Here is a 23,009-nt window from a genome sequence, read left to right as displayed (position 1 = left end):
TTTTAGGATTAGTGAAGCTCTCACTACATGAAGACCAGCAGTTTTGGACAACTGCAATTGGTCGTAGAATGAATTATTCTACAAACATCAAAAATAGTTTTGAGTAAATTCTAGTTTTAAAGACAAATATCAAAAATAGCTTCGATTTTTCATGATTTTTAGTTCAAAGTTACCCCGTTCCACGGTAGAGAAGTTGAAACTCGGAAAAGCTCGAAAGATGCAGAGTTTCAACTAAACCCTTAAATTTTAACTGAAAAGACAAAAAAAAATTTACAACATTTTTAATTTATCTCTTTGTTTGAGAAAATGATAGTTTTCCAGCAGGCTGCACAATATTAGCCTCCATTGTTATGCTCGTTTTAAGTACATATGTTTAGTACACCAATTATTTGGCATAACTCAATATCAGCTCAACTGGAAGAGCCTCTTCATCGCCTAGAAGCTACCCACTGCATGGCACTGATCACAAGTAAATATGGAAGAGCATTTACTTGGAAAAGACTTTTCAGAAGCAATGTTTTTTTACGTCACTACTTAAGAACCCCCCCCCCTCCTCCTTGTGTCACCGTCCAAGATAACATGAAAACGGTTTATAACACTCCTTAAAATTCAATTAAAATAATAATAAATACATTGCCATGCGAGCGTATTTCAGAGCCCTTTAAAGCAATAAAAATCAGACTTATTTCTTGTGCCTATAAGAAACTTTCTATGAGCAAGACAGCCATTTCCGTAATCCAAACGAGAATCGAAACTTAGTAACATGAAGCTAGAAGTCTGGAACACGAGCAACTTACAGGCAGTAACTGAGAGATGTTAGTTCCTGATTCAGCCAACGATGCTAAGAAAACTAAATTCCGATGAAGATGTTGCTGGTACCTATAAAAATAATATCTGTAAAAACATTGATAAAAGAAATAACAAGCAATGGCCTATTTAGTTATATTATTCCCCATCCACCCCATATTTAATAGTAAAAACATTGTAAGAAAAAATCGTAAAAAAACTACAGTGGATCGAAATTTGAACTGGACATAACAATTTTAATTGGATTCCAACATCTTAGTTATTATATAATGAGATTGCAAACCAGCTAGCAGGTAGCTCCTTGTATAATCCAATCAACCCCAATTTGAAGGATCAGATCTTCAGAGACATACTCAGAAGAAGAGTTCCTTCAAAAACAAAAATGCCTATTCTATCCTTATTTCCATCAAGGGTGGATAATATTCTTTATTACAGAATTAAAAGCAAATCTTTGATCCCGAGAAAAGAGAAGTTTACTGGGCATAAACGAGCCGAACCATATTGCAGGTTTTGCAACTCTATTCCAGAATCCTTGAACCACCTGATTTTTGAATGTCAGTGCATCCAGAAGGAAGTAAGCAACATTACGAGAATCTTCAGGGAGGCATACCTTCAGCCCTACATCAATGTGCTGCTGCTCTCAAGCCTACCAGCTAACACTGAAAGACCTCTATATAAAAGTATTTTTGATTTCCTACGACAACATGATATCTGCGAGTAGATCACAAAGATGGTAGCAAGACTAATTCCTGACCCATCATCACGTACATATTGAAAACCGTCATAAAGCCAAAAGGAACCGAAGTAGTTTCCAGAAGGCTTGGCATATCAAAAAGAATTTATTAAGAGATAGCCCTTAAAATAAATTTACAAATATTCCTATTGACCCAAAATAAAACTATGTGAGTTAAAAAACAAACAGAAAATAATTAAAAAACTTTTTCCGAAAAATCCTTTTTCGGAAAAAAAGAGCAATATTAAATACCAATACGAATAGAGAATAAAATGAACTAATACACCTAACATCAAACGAACAGAAACTACTGTCAATGAGAGAAAGTAATCTAAAACAGACCAGAACCAAAATGAATCACAATTCCGCTGATAGGGTAACGTAAAATGTTGCAACAGCCTTTGGTCGATTTCCCTAGCAATCTTCGATGTACTTCACAAAACTCTGGAGGGAGCAAAACTTTAATTTTTTTTTTTTTTAGCAAATTAATTATCCAGCTTTTTGCCAGTGTGTATACTGAAACAAAGACGTTGTAGGCCCTTTGGAATCTCGTGAGCGAATTTTCATACGAAAAAAACTGTTGCAGCATACATTCATTCGCTCTTTGAGGGAAATCAAACAGTTAAGCAAAAAATTCCATCTCGCTAAGTTCAAAAATTGATTATCTTGCAACAAATTTTTAATTTTTTTACACTTTGACACAGGAATCATAGGAATCTAAAGGCGAATCAAGCCTTTAGATATTAATTTAACTTCAATTTGAAACTATTTGGTGCTTGCTTGCTGGAACTGACGGAGTTTTTCGCTCAAAAGCAAAAGCGTGGCTCAATGAAATACAGTGGCGTCGATTCACGAAAAAGTAGGGGAGGGAAGCAAGGACTCTTTCTATTTTTTAATGAGGATAAAAACAATACAAAATTGAGCAAATATACCTAAAACAGGGAGTAAGTTGAGATCTTAATTCTCTTAATTAGCAGCTACCACAGCAACCCACGATTTACAAGGTTGCAGCTACCACTGCAACAACGGTTATAATTATTTCAAAAAATCATTTTTTGTTAATTACAAAAGCACTATACATAGCAATTTCCTTTAAAATGAGCCAGTAGACAGCCCTCTATCAGAAGGAGAAATACAATAAAGATGCTTTCGATGCCGAAGATCGTGGTTTCAGCCACTTTCCTTGTTTTTCAAGTCAATGGATTTTCCTTGTTCTCCAAGCCAAGGGACTGTAAGTTCCCTTTAAAGGATTTTTGGACAAGGCAAGTACAGTCCAGCGCAATAGCGCTGCCTAAGTAAAGAGCAATGTGGACATAGTGCTTTATTATTTTTTGTTTTGACCAGGGCACTTCGTATCAAGGAGTTGTCGAAGAAACTTCGAAAAGGGCCGGTTGTAAATCGAAATACTTCGTCGAAATACTACGATTGTAAATTGAAAGGGCCGGTGCCCTTTTTAACAGTCGAAAGTGATTGGAAGGCAACTACCCCCCCCCCCACCACACCAATCATTTCCCCTAACACCTTCAATCAAAATTTTGAGATGGTCATTTTGTTCAACATAGTTAAAAGATCCGGAAATTATGTCTTTGAGGATTACAACCTCCCCACAGCCCTCAGGGCAAGGTTTGTAAGTTATACCCTTATGGCATTTAAAGTTTAGATAGAAAGTGTAATCAGTTAAACTTCGGAGGGGGCTCATAGGATTCCTAATCAGAAGTTTTAGTGCCGTTTTCGAGATTCAGTGTGATAGAACGGTAAATGCCCCCCCCTCAAACCCCGTATTTTTCTGAAATGCATCTGAAAGAACTTTCGAGATGGCCATTTGCTGTCGTAAGAACTTTGAAAAGAGCTCTTTCGATTGAAAATTGAAAGGACTTCTGCCACTTTTAATAGTCAAAAGTGATTGGAGGAAAACCAACCTCCCTCACACGCCCACCATTTCCCCAAATACATCCAATCAAATTTTGAGATAACCATTTAGTTCAACGTAGTTGAAAGGTCCAGAAAATATGTCTTCGAGGATGGCAAACCCCCCCCCCCCCCCCCCCCGCAGCCCTCAGGGCAAGCGTTATAAGTTATGCCCCGGGGGCATATAAGGAATATATATGGAAAGGGTAATCATAAAAACTTCGGAATGGGCTTATTTGATAGAAAAACAGATGTTCTAGTGGTCTTTTTAAGATTCAGAGTGACTAGAGAGTGGATACCCCCCCCCATACCTCGTGTGTTCACGAAATGCATCTTATACTAATTTTGAGACGACTGTTTGTTGGCGTAGAAACTTCGAAATGAGCTCATTCGACTGGAAATTGAAAGGTCTAGTGCTCTTCCGGAAATTATGTCTTTGAGGATGACAACCAACCAACAACCATCAGGAAAAGCATTATAAATTATGTAAATTGAAAGACTTGCTGCCGTTTTTAATAGTTAAGTGATTGGGGGACAACTAACCCCTCCCACACCCACCATTTCCCCAAACACATCCCATCAAAGATTTTTAGATAGCCATTTTGTTCAACGTAATTGAGAGGTCCAGAAATTATGTCTTTGAGGATGACAACCCCCCCCCCCAGAGCGCCCAGGGCAAGGGTTGTAAGTTATGCCCTGGGGTATATAAGGTATCTATAGAAACGGTGATATTATAAACCTCGGAGGGGGCTCATTGCATTGGTATTCAGAAGTTCTAATGCCCTTTTTAAGATTCAAAGAGAATAGAGGGTGAATACCCCCCCCCACACACACACCTCGTATTTTCTGAAATGCGTCTGACAGAAATTATGAGATGGTCATTTGTTGTCGAAAAAACTTCAAAAAAAGCTTTTTGATTGGAAATTGAAGGAGCCAGTACCCTTTTGAATAGTCAAAAGTGATTGAAGGGCAACTAACCCCCCTCCCACGCACGCCATTTCCCCAAACACATCCGATAAAAATTATGAAATAGCCACTTTGTTCAATCAACGTAATTGAAAGGTCTAGAAATTTCGTCTCTGAGCATGACAACCCTGCAAAGCTCTCAGTGCAAGGGTTGTGAGTTATGCCCTGGGGGCATATAAGGTATATATTGAAAGGGCGATTGAGTATCCTTTGAAGAGGGCACATTGGATTGGTCAGAAGTTCTAGTATTCTTTTTAAGATTCAGGGTGATTGGAGGGCGGATACCCCCATACCTCGTATTTTCCCGAAATACATCTGATTTTAACTTTGAGATGGCCATTTGTTGTCAGAGAAACATCGAAAATGGCTCATTTGATTGGAAATTGAAAGGGCCAGTCTCCTTTTTAATAGTGGAAAGTGTTTGGAGAGCAACTAACCCCAATCTCACGCCCACCATTTCCCCAAAGACATCCAATAAAAATTTCGAGATAGTCATTTTGTTCAACATAATTGAAAGGTCCGAAAATTGTGTCTTTGAGGATGGCGACCCCTCCCCCACAGCCCTGAGCGCAAAAAATGTAGGTTATGCCCTGGGGGCATATCAGGTATATATAGAAAGGGTGATAGTATAAATTTTGAAAGGGGTTTATTGGGTTCGTAATTAAAAGCTCTATTGCCATTTTTAAGACTCAGAGTGATCAGAGGGTGAATATCCCCCCCATCGCGCCTCATATTTTCCCGAAATGCATCAGATAAAAACTTTGAGATGGCCATTTGTTGTTGTAGATACTTCGAAAACAGCTCATTCAATTGGAAGTTGAAAAAGGTCAGTGTCCTTTTTAATAGTCAAAACTGATTGAAGGGCAACTAACTCCCCCCCCTCGCTCACCATTTCCTCAAACACATCCAATCAAAATTCTGAATTAGCCATTTTGTTCAGCATAATTGAAAGGAACGGAAAATATGTCTTTAAGGATAACAGCCCCTCAAATCCCTCAGGGCAAGGTAAGTAAGGCCCTGGAGGCCTATAAGGTATATATAGAAAGGGTGATCATATAGACTTAGGAAGGGGCTCTTTGGATTGGTCGTCAGAAGGCCTAGTGCCCTTTTTAAGATTCAGAGTGATTGGAGGGTGAATAATCCTCATCTCTCCAAACCTCGTGTTTTCCCGTAACGCATATGATTGAAATGTAGAAACGGCCATTTGTAGTCATAGAAACCTCTAAAAAGGCTCATTCGATTGGAAATCGAAAGGGCTAGTGCCCTTTTTATTAGTCAGAAAAAAATTGTAGGGCAAAAAGCCTCCCTCCCTACGCCCATCAATTCCCAAGACACATCTAATCAAAATTTTGAGGTAGCCATTTTGTTAAGTGTAGTTGATACGTCTGGATATTATGTCTTTGACAACCCCCATACCTTCTCAAGACTAGAGCATAATTTGCACTTATAGAAAAATAATGGCTGTGGATTGTCAGTTTGGTATACATATACTGATATATATTCCTTTTATCCCTATTAATGTTAATTTTTGTTTGTTTTGAGTTTCCTTTACTTATTGACAGTGATTTGTGGTAGTTTCACACTTGGAAGATTATTTGACTGTATTTTGCTCATTCTTGGTCTAATGAAGCTCTTCACTTATCATGAAAAACTTGTCTAGTGGAATTTTTTTTTTAATTAACAGTAGTGAAAAAACAAAGCACAGGGGTGACAAATAAAGACAACCAGTTAGCTTGTCTTGCTGCTTTAATATAGCATATAGCTAAAATAACTATGGAATAGAAATAAGAAGATATTTTTCAAATTTTGCAAAGAAGTAACAAATGGCTGTCTGGAAATTTTTAGAAAGCCCTCTCTGACATCCACTCTAGAACCCTAATTTAGCTAATACACTGTCAACTTTGGTAAAAGACTTCTTAAAATCATGTTTTTGGTCCTATGCAAGAATAACACAAATATTTCTAAAATGTAATATCATGCTCTACAATTCAGCCAGGGGTCCACATTCGTTGTAGAGAACACAGAGCCCTTGCAAAAAAAAATTATTACTTCCTAGCAATATACTGAAATCGCTGCTGGAAAAAAAAGCAGGATAAAACTAAAGTACTGCCCCTAATATGAAACATTATCATGGAACTTTAAGATAACAGATATTACTATGGACGACACCAACAATGAATAGAAATAACCACAAATATGATCCTTAAAGCCTCTAAAGTTTTTCTCTATATCATTTTATTTTAAACAATCAATCTAGTATTATTTGCCTGGTACATGGTAAATTGTCATCATTAATTTCTTCCTTATAAAACAAATTACTTTCAAATGCATAGAACATCAGTTCATGAATCATTCATTAATTCGTCAGTCTAAAATGTTGCCTCAACAAACCATAAAAAATGTCTTAAAAATTGCTAAGTTCGTTTTTAAGATTTTATTTTTTTATGCTTAATTTTCAGTGCTTTTGAATGAAACAAAATGAAAAGGAAAAGTTTAGAAAGAAAACTGTCTTTTAAAATATAGAAGCTAAATTAGAAGTCACAAATGTAATAGTTCTAAGAAGTATTTTTCTTTGCTATTCAGTAACCTTGATTAGTATCATGATTTTTTGCAGTTTTGACAAACAAACACAATACATATTGAAATAGGAATATCAAAAACTCGAAATAAGTATCGTTTTTAGTGACTTTAAGGCACTTGGTGAAGGGAAGGAGGGTAACCACACTCTTTCTTTGTGATAGCTGTTGATTGTAAGCTGTGAATAGCATTTAGATATTTTTTTTTTATTCTTGCTGATGTTATGACCAATAAAACCTACTACTGTGTATAAATACCAATATAAAAACTTCTAAAATACCCCCAAAATGCTACAAGGAATGGTTTGTTCAAGACAATTAAGCACAACTTCATGTTGGTTTGAATGTGAGAAGTTTCCTCCAATAGAAAAATTCAGAAATGGTTATAACATTTCAAGAAATAAATGACTATGGGGAACCAAAATGCAGCCAGTGGAAACTAATCTAGCTAATCCACCAAAAAAGCAAACAGATGAGCAAGCCTAGAGGGTAAAATGTTCAATTCAGCAACGCCCAAGATTTCCTGCATTCAAACAGAAAGTACCCTTTAGGATGCCTTGCAAAATACTGCAAGTTATAGTCAATTATTATGAACAGAGCAACAAATAAAAACATACATAAATAAAAACAGAGCAACATCTTGCTGCTATAAGCTATCTTGGGACTTATTAATAGAGATTTCCAGAGGAAGTTTGGTCAGTGCTCAGACTAATTTTTAGTGGGCACACAAATCCTGAGAGTTAGAGTCATTCAGATTATTCTACAATAGAGGAATTCCTTCTCTTTGTATATAATATTATTTATTTACAAACCACTTACATCAAAAGATAAATAGTGCAGTAAACACTTAAGAAAACAAACAACAAAAACGCAAAATAAAAACAGAAATTAACAATAATATTAAATAATAACATTAATCAGCAATAACATATAAATAATAAAACCAATAAAACAAAAGAATCAAACTGTGGTGAGGCAACAGAAGTTTATATGCTGTTTCCAAAAGCTTTTCATATAAACCAGTCAGCTTCTCAGTAATATTCAGAAAATGGAACTTGTTTACTACCTTTTGATTCCTATACCAAAGAGGAAGATAAAGAAGAAATTTACAGAAGCAGAAATAAGACACTTGAATATCATTAAAATCCTTTTTCCAAAAATATATAATATGGGGTTATAATTTAGTTAGTTTCTTTCAAATCCATTATCACAAAGCAACATTTGCTTAATTTAGGATAGCCATAAACACTGAAAACTTTAATTGTCAGTTTAATGTTTAGAAAGTAATGCAATTATTGACCAAATCCTACATACCAGGGTTTCCAACTGAGGGTATACACATCCCTGGCAGTGCAAGGAGCAAGTTAAAGGAGATGATCTTAAAAACATTTTATACAATTACCCAATTTTTCATATGTGTAAAGTAAAATGTCAGCAAAAATAGTATTGCTTATTGTAAAGAAATTGTAAGGTTGTAAGCCATGCTCTACAGAAGCTAGCTACAATTTTATTATTTTTGTGACAAATTTAGTTTTAATTTTCAAACAACAAAGCAGTAATGGCTCAAAACAATAATTTTTTTACTTTAACAACTCTGAAATATATGTGAAAGATTTTAGTCATCTTGAAGAAATGACTACAGATACACAAGATTTACAACAAATAAAGTCTTATTTTCTGTTAGATACAGATTATGTAATTCAAAGCAAAGAATGCTGATAATGCTCTAAGGACTATGGCTCTTCATACTTTGTGAAGACTGTACTTACGGAATAGATTTATGCAACTCTCCAGCAGCTTGACAATTCTGAATAGTAGCAATTAAACCACTATTTTCATCCAACATCTGAAACAAACACAAATTTTGATGACAAAGGTAAAAGTTTCCTATGGGTGATAAAAAAGAGAGCTAGCAGTAAACTGAAAGACAAGCACAGTTGGACTTCTCCAATGAGACATGAACTTTATTACTAGAAAAAGATCAATAAAAGATTAAAGGTTAGTCAACCCACTTGTACCTTTAATGAAATTATTGAATGTGTCAGCAAATGTGTGCTGAACTATAAAATGTATGAAAATTATGATTAGCTCCCACTGACTAGGGCTATAATTTTTAGAATCAGCATTGATTGATACATTTTTTTTATTTAATTTCTATCTTATAACATAAATTTCCCTTTAATTCTGTAACTAAGTATTATAATAATTACCCTCTTAATTACATCCCAGCTCCTTCTCTCCTAATACCTGCATATAGCCCTAGGCTATGTGCAAAAGCTTGATGATATCATTCATTTCTGTTATTTTTCAATTATTTCTCACCAACAGTTTAGCCTAGTCCATGAAGTTAATTTGAGAGAAAAAAAGATCAGAAAACCACTGTTTATAGTGTATGGTGGTATACAGGCTGTTGTAGCTTACGGGTATGGGGGGGATGGGGCTGAGAGACTCTTGTAACTGTTGTGGTATTATATTTGGAAAGAGTATTAAATAGAAAATCAAATGATGCATTTCTTTTTCTTCAATCTGATTTCTATGTGCCAAAATAGCTTAGGCTACTAACAGTTTACTGCTTAACACACATGGGCAGTTGAATTTGAATGAGAAGTGTTTTAAAGAACTCTAAAGCTTTAGCATAAAAATCAAGCAATGAGGAAGGGACAGGCCCCCTCATGCACAGAATAATGTCTGTTTGTTTAAGTTTTAATGTGGCTTTTGACTTTCAGTTAAAAAACATGTGTTTTTAATGAATTTCCAGCCATTTCTTAAAGCATAGCAGGAAATCTCCTCCTGCTGCCTTGTGCAAAATTTCCCCCAGAAACTTTCATCCCCATGGATAATTTGTCCTGTAGAAAATTGATCCCACCAAAAATTTTCCCAAAAAGCATTTCCAAGGGGCAAACTGCATAGCTTACAGCCCTTTCCCCAGGGATTATGGGGAGTCACTTCATCTCCAGAAGTATAGTTATTGGACCTTCCAACTATGCTAAATCAAATGGCTATCTCAATAATGTTATTTTATGTCTTTGGTAAAAAAAGAGGCATGGGAGGGAGGCTAGTTGCCCTGCAATCTTTTTGTCATTTAAAAAGGGCATTATAGCTTTTTATCTCCATTTGAATTAGCTCTCTACCAATCTTCTTGGACCATTGGCTCAATAAAATCACCCCTGAGAAAAAAAAAAAAAAATACTCAGCCAAGATATTTCTTTGGGCAAAAAAAATATACAAAACTCTACTTCTTTGTAGATGGGAGCTTGAAACCTCTACAATAGGATTATTCTCTGATGTGCTAAGTCTGATGGTGTATTTTTCATTAAGATTGCTTGACCTTACTGGGATTTTTCTTCCTTTTTTTGAAAATTGGGCAAAGTTTTCCAGGCTTGTAGCTTTTAATGGGTAACATTAAACTTAATGAATTTTGCATATTTGGAATCAGCATAAAAACCAAATCTTTTGATGTATCTATTGTTATAAAAATTCAGCTTTTTATAGTTTTGGTTACTATTGACCGAGTTGCTCTTTACTTACAGTTTGTTACCACATACTAATTGATGTATGCATAATGACACTTCACCTCATTCTCTCCCATTGATGGTTGCAAAAATAGAAACAGTAATGAGTTTAATATAATAAGGAATGTTAGAGAGAGAAACATTAGTTAAATATTTAGGCTTTCTATCTAAAAAACTGTCTTCAACAACAAAAATAAGTAAATTAAACTTATGATGAAAAAAAAGAAGACTAAAACTAAGCCAACAATAAAACAATAAAGTTCAATTTTATGTTTATTTTACTTGTTATATTGCTGAAGAAAGCTTGTAGATATAACCTACTGTGTAATTGGGGTTTTAATCAAAAAATTATACAAGAACCATATTTGGTTAAACTGTAATTATACAAAAAACCATATTTAGTGTATTTGGTATTAATAAATAAAAAAAATATTTTCTTTTATTTTTATTACAACACTGAAAATCAAACGAAAATTGCAGTGAAATAAAATTTTAAACTGATGAGCTTTCAGCAATTAATATCATTATATATCAAATATTCAGTTTAAATTTATATGTTCTTTTCAAGACACATATAGTTTTCAGCAAAGCACCAATGACACAAGGCTTTATACTTTTGAAGTTAGGAAAGAGGGCAGTAGCCAAACTCTTGTTTGTAGTAAATTGTGTTTGTTTTAAGCTTGATTTGAATATTCAATTTAAGTTTTACCTGTTTTAAGATTTAATTATTAACTTAAATTAGTACCTGTTGTATGTTTGTTTGCTATGATTGTTTATTTAATTTCTGTTTGTTTTAGGTTTTATTTATTCTTTAATAGTAATTTCTGATTATTTTGTCTTTGAGCTATCATAAATTTTTATTTCTGTGGATCTAAGTTTAATATGGCCTTTACTTTTCTTTGAAAAACTATGTTTTTAGAAGTATTTTTTTAAAGTAATTTCAGTTTGTTCTTTATTGCCTGAGTTTCAAGTTTTTCAAAATTCCCTATTTCAATTTTTTTTCATAATCACAATTTCATTAAAGTATTAAATCCAGTAACAAAGTAAAAGGAGACAACTTGCATAACTTAGATCCCTTGCCCCATAAATTCAAGTAGCCCCAAAATCAGCAAATCCAAGTATTAAAGTAAACAAAGGATTCAACCCTGGAAGCACAGTCATTTTGCCTTTGGACTGTTTTGAACAAAATGGGTATCTCAAAATTTTGACTGGATTCATTTGAGAGATGGGGGGGGGGTACTGGTTGTGTTTTGATCACTTTTGACTCTAAAGAGAAAAATAGAGGTTAGATCAAATAAAACCTTTTATAATTTTGTTTATTTATTGATACTACACTATCTGCTATACATTTGTTTATTGGCCTATGCTATTAGGCTTATGATAGCCCTTTTTCAGTCATAAATCTTATCTTATCTCTTAGATCACAGTCTAAAAACTATAATGAGTTAACTTTTGGGACCCAATAAAGGGCTCAAATTGGAATTCACCCTAGGAGCAATTATTATAGGCTATATGGAAAGGGCATTAAAATATTCATTAGGCAATGTATTCACTTTCTTTCTAGCAAAATAATATGAAAAAGAATAAACTTGCCCTTTTTCAGTGCTCATATGTTCCTTGAGCTGTATCTAGGATGATCAGTGGGGGGAGGGGGGTATTTGAAAGTGAACTGATTATTGTAGATGTAAAGAGCACAAAAAAGAAAGGGTGATCACCTTGTCTCTAGATTAGTTATAAAGTTTTGTAAATATTTTTATTCTTTTACACAAAGATTCAAAAGAAAGATGAGTGGTCTAACCTAATTGGCACTGTTTAAGTCAATGGATGAAATATTGAAATTATTGACATAGCTGGACCAAAATGGTTCACTGGGTGAATAATCAGTTTTTTAGGCAGTATAAAAGAGTTTTGTGGTGATTTAACTGTGGAGATGATGACTAATAGGCAAACCAGGCTACTAGATGTCTTAAACTAAATGTCATGATTTGTTTCCACTCTTTGGAAGAATGGTTATTACCACACATGATTTAAAATTTCTAGATTGCCAGTATTTTAAGAATTCATAGTAAAAACCTTCTGAACAACGGCAGGAGACGGCGGAGGTCTACTTTTTGGTGGCATAAACGCTGTAGACATTTCGAATTTTCGCGATTCAAATGATAAATGTGATGAAACTTAACAATTATCGCAACCATTAGGTAGAATCCTCATTTAACGCTTCATTTGACTCCTTTCATTAACAAAGAGGAGAAGGTGGGCATCACATATCTTGTGAATCATGTGCAGCACAATAGCACTGCCTAAGTAAAGAGCAATGTGAGCCAAATATTCTATCTATTTTTGTTTCTGACCAATGCATTTTGTATAGACAGAATTATCGTAGAAACTTCAAAAGGTGTTCATTTGATTAGAAATTTGAATAGTCTAGCGAAACAAAAACATCAGATCATAATTTTGTGATACCTATTTTGTTTAACACAGATGAAAGGTCTAGTAATTATATTATACGAGAAACTTTGACTAAATTTTTGTTGCTTAGAAAGGATAAGCTGTCTGGAATTAAATTATCTATGTGGCAATGCCTTTGTGACACGAGTTGGACTGCATCCAACTGTGAGGGTTGTGCTTTGGGTTGGCCTCAATTTGATCAAAGTATTTCATTTAGACTGACAAGACACGTTGTATGTCATATTCAAGAAGCCCCTAATTACTTATCTGACAAGTTATATTGCGTATGCTTATCAAACAGTTCATGGTAACGAACAGTAAGTAAGAAGCCACTCGTCTCAATGATATGCTGAGACTAAGCTAGGGCTCAGAGATGCTTGGACAGTAGACGGCAACATACTTATCAAAACTGATCTTACCTGTCCCTATAAGATAGCGATTAAAAGTGATATGATCATGCTCAACCGTCTGTTCTTGCCAGTCTCACCACTAATTATGCTTAGTGTAGTTCTCAGTGCTTTATTTTTCTTCCTTCTTGTTGTTTGCTTGCCATTTGTCTTTCCGTGCTTTATTTTGTACGCAGGAATGTTATATTTTTGGCTATTTTTCTGCCCACTACTTTAATAGGTCAGTTTTGGCCCTATTTCTGGAATGATTTATGTGTGTTCTTTGTATTCTCTTTCCATGTTTGCTATATGCTCCTTATATGCTCTCATTGTACCATTGTGCACAACATCAATCTTTATCTATTTATGATTTTATTATGTAGGACCTCCTGCAGATGCATATCACAGGTTTGTATTGTTTATCGAAAGTTAGTACAGTAATGCGTTGGTTTACTTTAATCTTGCTTTTACTTCATTGTCTCTTTCTTTTCAGCGTTTCCCCCAAAATTTCACTATTTTCCCTTCTATCTGCCTTTCAAACAGATTCCTTTTTCTATCTTCTGTCAGAATTCTTTTTTTTTCTTATGCAATGGGTCAACTATAATTCACTTGCTTTCTATTTGTCGTTGCAGTTTATGTTTTTCTTCCAAACTTTTGGGCTTGATAGCTTTGTGCTACCTCACTGTTTTTAACAATGTTAACGATTGTCGTTTTTCTTATATATCATGGTTCTACTCTTTGGTCATTGCACAAATCATTTTCTATTAATTATCTGTTCATTCTTCTTTTTTTTCTTCACATTCCTCTTTAGTTATATCCAAATTTTTATTACATTTACTTCTTATTAACGACACCTATTGATTAGGATCGCTCTAGTTATGATATCTAAATTCCTATTCAATTTAAATTGCTTGAAAAGACTCATATCAATGTTTTAAGTTAAAATGGTGCTTTATATGGGACCCCACCTAATATATGAAAAATTTCTCCATGAGGAAAATAATATACTTTTAGATATTTCTGGATTTAAGTTGGAGTTTGTAAATAGATTGGAAAGAAAAAAAAGGTGGCTTAGCATTTTACATTACTGATTACCTGGGTTATACTATGCGTAGTGATCTGTATAAGTATCTGGATGGACTATTTGAGTCTATTTTCATTGAAATTTTAATTGACAAAAAGAAAACTATCATTGGGGAAATATACCACCGACCAAGTGGGTTGATACCTTCTTTCATAGGAATGTTGACAGGGTTATGTCTGAAATAATCAGAGGTAATTATTAAATTATCCTTTTAGGAGGCTTCAATATTGGCCTTTTAAAAATCTCGTTAGAACTTCTTAAGACTCTTTATCCTCTGCTTTATCATTTAACATGTTTTCTTGTATCACTATTCTAGCAGGAGTACCTGACATATATGCCACATTAATCGACAATATTTTTTCTACTTCAATGCCTAATTCGACATTTGTTATCATGTCTCAAATCTCTGAGCACTTTCCTTGTATTAAAAATTATTCAATCTACGGTCTACTTTCAGTTCCTTCCACTTTTTGTAATTTACCAGTACGTTACCAACATCATCAACTTGAACAGTTTAAATTTTGATTGTCTGATACCTTCCGGAAGTTTCTCACCAACTCAAGTTGGTCTGTTGATAGTCTTTTCCGTCAATTTTATGATCTGATCAATGAAGCCTTTATTGATAGTCGCTGTGTGACCTCAGCAGCTAAAGGGTCTAAGCGTCCAGTTCCTCGTGCCTCTTGGATGACTGCATCTCTTCTTAAGAGTACAAAAAGAAAGATTTATTTGTGGAAGCCATTCGAGTCCACTAAATCTCATCATCATCTTGAAGAAGAGTAAAAAATATTGAAATTTATTCAATTCCTCAATTCATGCTCTCAAGTAGTTTAAGTTCATTCTATACTCTCGTCAGAGTAAGACGCATTTAAGACCTCTGTGTGTAAATTAATGTGAAAAGATTGTCTCGAGGGTAGTTGGATATATATCAAGTCTATTAGCACATAATGGGACGAAAGGGACAAACCCAAGACAAGAAGGTATGAATAGTACATTTGAAACTTCAGAGGGTAGCTCAAAGCCAGAATTATCAATACTAGTTTCAGACCTTAAGCAGAGTCTTGATGTTGTAAAAGAAAATGGTAATAAGCTAGATAATATCAAATAGGAAGTCCTACGACCAGAGTTGATAATCAGGAAAAAGACCATTCGTTACTTAAAAATAAGAGGAATAATACTGAACTGAAAATTGGACAGATCGAAAATGATACGTCTTGCCTCAAATTGCAAATAAAAACATGTGCTGATGAATTAATGAAGTTAAGAAGAAAAAGAAGATTGTATGGGTCGGATTGTGAGAATGGAAACTGCTAAATTAAAAAAAAAAGATGTTATCATATGTAATGATGTGTGCGATGACAATAATAACACTATAATTGTATTCACAGAGATAGTTTACCGTGGATCAGAAATGCAGGATGTAAATTTCACCATCACACAGTACGAAAGAAATCGTAAATTTTGAACGTGTCACTGAGTAAAAAAGATGATAAGTTAGCTATGATAAAAATACTATTAAGCCTAAGGTTAAGATATTCCTTGGAAACAATTCGAACTTGTTTATTAGTGACGATGTTCCAGCTGAAGTTCGTAAAATATGTACTGTAAGCTACTATTGGCGAAGTGTGATAAATTAATAAAAGTTACGGATACGATGCATGGATATCCAAGAGCATTCAGGCATATTTGTTTGTGATATGACCCAACGGTTCGACTGCAAAATACTCATTTAGTGATAATACACTAGATATCGACGACTTTCTGAGAGACCGAAGAGAAACACAGCAAATTTTGCAAGTGGATGATTCTGTGGCATAAAATTATTACGTATGATAGTTGGAGCCCTCTGTTGTTATCATATAAGTGTTTAATGTTTAATCTTGTTTTGTTTAGCCTTTTTTTTTTTTGCATTTATATATTGTTTTTATGCCTTCTTCGAAATCCTTAATTATTTTTCTTTATTTACTATTTCTGTTATATTATTTAGACCCTCACAGAGGTCTTTCCGATTAGCAGTATTGGAAGAAATTAACCCGGAATGAAGACATTTTTCTTCTCTTTTCAAGGTTGTTCCTGTTTGTGTTACCTTTTTTATTTCTTTTGTTTGATTGCTGGGCTGGTAGGGCCTGATATGGTTGTCCTTCATGTGGTGGTAATATTTGATGATGGATAGAGGAAATTGTGGAACTTCATCATCAAGGTTAAATGATTTGAGCAATATTCTCTTTTGTTTCTTTCAGTTTTCCAAAATATTGCAGCTAATGGTAATGAAGATAATTGTAATATATTAGATATTCCAAAAAATCAATATTTTTTTTTGAACTTTTTGACAAATAATAATGTTAATGCAAGGAGCATATCGCCTTGGAATTGTTGGGGCTGGAGGACTGCACAAGATACGTTTGAAACTTTTTTATTGGCATTTAATACGGATATTTTAGGCCTATGTGAAAATTTCTTAGATGAGTTCATGTTGAAGATTATCAACTTTTTCATTTCGGCAGAAGTAGACAAAAGCAAGGTGGTTTTGGTGTTCTGTTAAAAATTGCATACCAGCTAGTGCAAGGCTAGATCTTTTGCCAATTGATATAGAAATGCTCTTTGGATCTTGTTTTATTAAGTTTTTTTTTTTCAATGATCAAAAACTGCTTATCGCGGTTATTTTTTGTACTATGTCATTTAGTCTGATAGAATTTATAAATAGTTTTGAAACCTTGTTGGATAAATTATACAGTTTTAATTCTCCTTATCTAGTTATGGGAGATTTTGATATTAATTTAATATTAACCAGAATAAAATGGATAGAAACACTGTTTAGTTCTTAGAATGTCCGTTAACTCATGGATTAAACCCTGTATGTTTTATGCCATCTAGAATAACTGATAGATCATTTTCACTAATTGACAATATTTTTTTCGCTTACTGCGCCATTAAAACCCATATCGTTCCTGATGATTCATTTGATCACTGTATAATTATGACTGATTTTTCGCTTTTTTCCCGTATCTTAAAAAAAGTCAAACAAATCGTCGAGATTTTTCGCATACAAATTTGTTAAATTTAACAGAAGGGCTTGGTGACGTTGAATGGAGTCCAGTAGTTAATGAAAAGAATCAAAATCAATCCTTAGGTAAGTTTTATAATATATTGACTGAAAACCTTGATCAATTTTGCCCGTATAGAATTTCAATGGGAAAGAGAAATGCTCTAAGATTAAGTTGAGTAAATGACTCCCTTTTGAGGTTGATTAATGAAGAAAACCGTTTACATAAAATCAATGTCCAGTATGCAACAGAAAAAAAAATATAAGGCGTTTTAAAAATTATCAAAATCTTATGGTAGGGACTCTTGAAAAAAGTGAAATGAATATTATGAAGATTCATTTCAAAATTCTGATTATGCCCGGAAAACATGGAGTTCGATCAAAGATATAATTGGACCAAATAACAATTGTCGCATCTCGGAGTATTGTATGACATAAATAGTGAAGAAGTTAGAGTACCAGCTGTTGCTAATATGTTTAGTGATTATTTTTATTTTATAAGCGTTGGATAGTCTATCGTTTCTAAAAAAAATGGATTTTTCTTCTTGTAGGATGCATAAACACTATTTTTCTTCTTCTGAAGATACGAATATATTTTTGGTTTAGATTAGTCTTGGAAAATTCCATAAGGCTATTCAAAGTATAAAAAATTGGTAATTCAGTGAGATATGATGGACTATTAACAAAGTTAAAATGGAGTAATTTCTGAGCCATCTATCCATATTTTAATTTATTTATTTATTGGTTCATGTATGTTCCCTAGTAGATGAGAAATTTCTGAGATTAAAGTCCTATTCAATTCAAAGAATACCAAGAAGAATTTTTCAGACTGGGTTATTTGCAAGCAATTTTACAGGGAGGGGGATTCTCAGCGGTGATGGAACTGTCTGGAGGGAGTTTGACGGGTGGGTACACTTTACGCTGGATGAAGTTTCCACGGAGAAGTTTTCTGTTAGGAGAGGGGTATATTTAAAAAAGGGTTAGCTGAATTTACCGTCATTATTTGAAAAATGACCAGAAATTACTTCATATATGAAGGGTTGCCCCCTCCTCTACATCTTGCTCTTTACAATAAAGTTTGACCGTTTGTCTCAATTTTTTAAGAGCGTCCTGAAACACAGGGGCGATTAGCTAAAATAAGAAGCTTTGTTAAAATTGCTAACTGCTTTAGCGTAACTAGCATGGTATTGACGAGGGCCCTTCATATACAGAGTAAATCTGCCAAAATCAATGCGTAAATCTTGTTTCAATTTTTCATATATGGCGAGTCAAACGAACTTGCATTAGTTGGAAAACCTTCAGAAATTAACTAAACAAACAAGTTTTTTTTCACTGAAAGTAAGTAGTAGCATTAAAACTTAAAACGAATAGAAAATATTCTGTATATGAAAGGGACTGTCCCCTCTTCCACGCTTTGCACTTTAGGCTAAAGTTTTAAAAAAAGTAAAGTTTTAACAAAGTGTCAAACTTTAGCTTAAAGTGAGGTGTTGAGGAGGGAGAGCCCCTTTCATATACGGAATAATTTCTGTTCGTTTCGAGTTTTAATGTTGGTCCTCCAGCTTAAAAAAACTTTGTTTTTATTTAATCGTTTTAGGAGATCAAATGATGTCAGGGTTTAGGACGTTTATTCTTCCATAGAGTCAGGACTAGTTGTTGGATACGCTACACCGCTAAATCTAGAAAATAAGAATCCAGGATAAGCGAGGATAATTAATGTCGTATGTAAACAAACAAATCAATCTTTTCAAAATACAAGAAGATTATGAAAATATAAAAAAACATTAAAGAGAACAGTAATCAAGAAATATGACATTTGTAAATATATTTGTAAATATACTATGTTTACGATGCATTACATGTGATTAATTCTGATAAATGTTTAGTATTCAGTACCATTTCAGTTGAAAAGTTATCGCATACATATACATTGACATCCTTTACAGACTAGCTCCGGGGAAGTTAGTGTTAAGTTGACAAGTCAGATAGGGTGAGCATGAGCGCGCTGTAATTTTCTTTATGGCACTTGGTATTAATCAAGTGACACATAGCGACCGTAGTTTCTGTCGATCTGTCTGTCGGTCTGTCTGTCCCGGTTTTGTTACTTTAGGCACTTCCAGGTAAGCTAGGACGATGAAATTTGGCAGGCGCGTCAGGAACCATACCAGATTAAATTAGAAATTGTCAATTCTTCTTTTTGATCATCTGGGGGGGGGGGTGAATGGCGGACAGTTAAATCGGAAAAATTAGAAAAAAGAGGTATTTTTAACTTACGAACGGGTGATAGGATCTTAATGAACTTTGATTTTGGGAAGGATATCATGCTTCAGAGCTCTTATTTTAAATCCCGACCGGATCAGGTAACATTGGGGGGAGTTGGGGTGGGGAAACCTAAAAACTTGGAAAACGCTTAGAGTGGACGGATCGGGATGAAACTTGGTGGGAAAAATAAGTACAAGTCCTAGATACGTGATTGAAATAACCGGAACGGATCCACTCTCTTTGGAGGAGTTTGGGGGGAGGGTTAATTTTGAAAAATTAGAAAAAATGAGGTATTTTCAACTTACGAAGGAGTGATCAGATCTTAATGAAATTTGATGTTTGGAAGGAAGTCGTGTCTCAGAGCTCTAATTTTAAATCCGACCGGATCTGGTGACATTGGCGGGAGGTGGAGGGAGGGCCTATAATTTTGGAAAACGCTTAGAGTGGAGGGATCGGGATGAAAATTGGAGGGAAAAGTAAGCAGAAGTCCTAGATACGTGATTGATATAGCCGGAACGGATCCACTCTCTTTGGAGGAGTTGAGGGGGAAGGGTTATTTCTAAAACATTAAAAAATTGAGGTATTTTTAACTTACGAAGAATTGATCGGATCTTTATGAAATTTCATATTTAGAAGGACCTTGTAACTCAGATCTCTTAGTTTAAATCCCGATTGGATCCAGTGTCATTGGAGGGGGGGAATCTTGGAAAATGCTTAAAGCAGAGAGATCAGGAAAACTTGGTGGGAAGAATAAGCACAAGTCCAAGATAAATGACTGACATAAACGGATCGTATCCGCTCTCTTTTTTGGAGTTGGGGGGGGGGGAGCAATTCGGAAAAACTAGAAATAATGAGGTATTTGTAACCTATCAACGGGTATACAGATCTTAATAAAAGATCTGTTTGATATTTAGAAGGATCTTGTGCTTTAGAACTTTCATTGTAAATACCGACCAGATCCAGTGACATGGGGGGAGCTGGAGGGAGAAACTAGAAATCTTAGAAAACGCTTAGAGTAGAGAGATCGGGATGAAACTTTATGGAAAGAATAAGCGCAAGTTATAAATACGTGATTGACATAATTAGTACGGATCTATTCTCTTTGGAGGAGCTGCGGGCTATTAATTTGGAAAAACGAAAATTTTTTTTTTTTATGGCACTTGGTATTAATCAAGTGACACATAGCGACCGTAGTTTCTGTCGATCTGTCTGTCGGTCTGTCTGTCCCGGTTTTGTTACTTTAGGCACTTCCAGGTAAGTTAGGACGATGAAATTTGGCAGGCGCGTCAGGAACCATACCAGATTAAATTAGAAATTGTCAATTCTTCTTTTTGATCATCTGGGGGGGGGGGGGTGAATGGCGGACAGTTAAATTGGAAAAATTAGAAAAAAGAGGTATTTTTAACTTACGAACGGGTGATAGGATCTTAATGAACTTTGATTTTGGGAAGGATATCATGCTTCAGAGCTCTTATTTTAAATCCCGACCGGATCAGGTAACATTGGGGGGAGTTGGGGTGGGGAAACCTAAAAACTTGGAAAACGCTTAGAGTGGACGGATCGGGATGAAACTTGGTGGGAAAAATAAGTACAAGTCCTAGATACGTGATTGAAATAACTGGAACGGATCCACTCTCTTTGGAGGATTTTGGGGGGAGGGTTAATTCTGAAAAATTAGAAAAAATGAGGTATTTTCAACTTACGAAGGAGTGATCAGATCTTAATGAAATTTGATGTTTGGAAGGAAGTCGTGTCTCAGAGCTCTAATTTTAAATCCGACCGGATCTGGTGACATTGGCGGGAGGTGGAGGGAGGGCCTATAATTTTGGAAAACGCTTAGAGTGGAGGGATCGGGATGAAAATTGGAGGGAAAAGTAAGCAGAAGTCCTAGATACGTGATTGATATAGCCGGAACGGATCCAATCTCTTTGGAGGAGTTGAGGGGGAAGGGTTATTTCTAAAACATTAAAAAATTGAGGTATTTTTAACTTACGAAGAATTGATCGGATCTTTATGAAATTTCATATTTAGAAGGACCTTGTAACTCAGATCTCTTAGTTTAAATCCCGATTGGATCCAGTGTCATTGGGGGGGGGGAATCTTGGAAAATGCTTAAAGCAGAGAGATCAGGAAAACTTGGTGGGAAGAATAAGCACAAGTCCAAGATAAATGACTGACATAAACGGATCGTATCCGCTCTCTTTTTTGGAGTTGGGCAATTCGGAAAAACTAGAAATAATGAGGTATTTGTAACCTACCAACGGGTATACAGATCTTAATAAAAGATCTGTTTGATATTTAGAAGGATCTTGTGCTTTAGAACTTTCATTGTAAATACCGACCAGATCCAGTGACATGGGGGGAGCTGGAGGGAGAAACTAGAAATCTTAGAAAACGCTTAGAGTAGAGAGATCGGGATGAAACTTTATGGAAAGAATAAGCGCAAGTTATAAATACGTGATTGACATAATTAGTACGGATCTATTCTCTTTGGAGGAGCTGCGGGCTATTAATTTGGAAAAACAGAAAAATAGAGATATTTTTAACTTAAGAAGGGGTGACTGGATCTTACTGAAATTTGATATTTAGAAGGAACTCATGTCTCAGAGCTCTTATTTCAAATCCTGACCAGATCTGTCGAGATTGGGAGGAGTTGGAGTGGGAAACCGGAAATCTTGGAAAACGCTTATAAATGTCCGTAGATATGTGATTGACGTAACCGGACTGGATCCGCTCTCTTTTTAGGGAGTTGGGGGGTGGGTTTCAGTGCTTTGGCGAGTTTGGTGCTTCTGGACGTGCTAGGATGATGAAAATTGGTAGGTGTGTCAGGGAGCTGCATGAATTGTCTTTATAAAGTCGTTTTCCCTGATTTGACCACCTGGGGGGCTTAAGGGAAAGGAAAAATTGGAAGAACTGAGGTATTTTTAACTTACGAGTGCGTGATCGGATCTTAATGGATTTTGACATTCAGAAGGACCTCGTGACTCAGAGCTCTTATTTTTAATCCCGACCGGCATTAAGCCTCTGATTTTCCTTTTAAAGCAATCTATTGATTCTTAAAATTTTGCTAGAACTCATGCCATAGGAGCTCTTGGCTGTTCCGACCTCGCCACAAGTGCCATATGAGCTCTTAGCTCTTGTCTTTACTAGTGTGAGCCACCGTTAATCACCCAAAAGATATCTTTTTCGTTTTTGAAGAATTTTTTGAAGAAAAGATTTGCTTATTAAATAAGCAGGAGAAAGAAAATAGACTGGAATTAGCCTAGGTTCAGTAATAAATTTAACTAGGA

The 23,009-nt window shown here is 34.9% G+C and overlaps 2 protein-coding genes across 3 annotated transcripts in view; one reads left to right on the top strand and one right to left on the bottom strand.

Annotated features, from left to right (window-relative positions):
- LOC136034679 (basic salivary proline-rich protein 2-like) overlaps positions 1–12,666 on the bottom strand; it is a 51,900-nt gene extending 39,234 nt beyond the window's left edge. The window contains exons 1-3 of the mRNA XM_065716001.1: positions 12,576–12,666; positions 8,760–8,836; positions 798–879 (exon numbers count right to left, since the gene is read on the bottom strand). Of these exons, the coding sequence (XP_065572073.1) occupies positions 798–879; positions 8,760–8,836; positions 12,576–12,638 (222 nt within the window). The 5' untranslated portion in view covers positions 12,639–12,666. The remainder of the gene's footprint in view (positions 1–797; positions 880–8,759; positions 8,837–12,575) is intronic.
- A 10,191-nt stretch (positions 12,667–22,857) lies between these two features.
- LOC136034678 (prohibitin 1-like) overlaps positions 22,858–23,009 on the top strand; it is a 37,386-nt gene continuing 37,234 nt past the window's right edge. The window contains exon 1 of one of the 2 annotated variants that reach the window (XM_065715999.1): positions 22,858–22,985. The gene's annotated coding sequence lies outside the window, so the exon portion shown is untranslated. The remainder of the gene's footprint in view (positions 22,986–23,009) is intronic. The other variant, XM_065716000.1, reaches the window with a different exon arrangement.

The sequence above is a fragment of the Artemia franciscana genome, chromosome 13 (assembly GCF_032884065.1).
Source record: "Artemia franciscana chromosome 13, ASM3288406v1, whole genome shotgun sequence".
In the NCBI taxonomy this organism is placed as follows: domain Eukaryota; kingdom Metazoa; phylum Arthropoda; class Branchiopoda; order Anostraca; family Artemiidae; genus Artemia; species Artemia franciscana.
The sequence above is the reverse complement of the archived record's forward strand: the minus strand, read 5'-3'. Positions and strand labels throughout refer to the sequence as shown.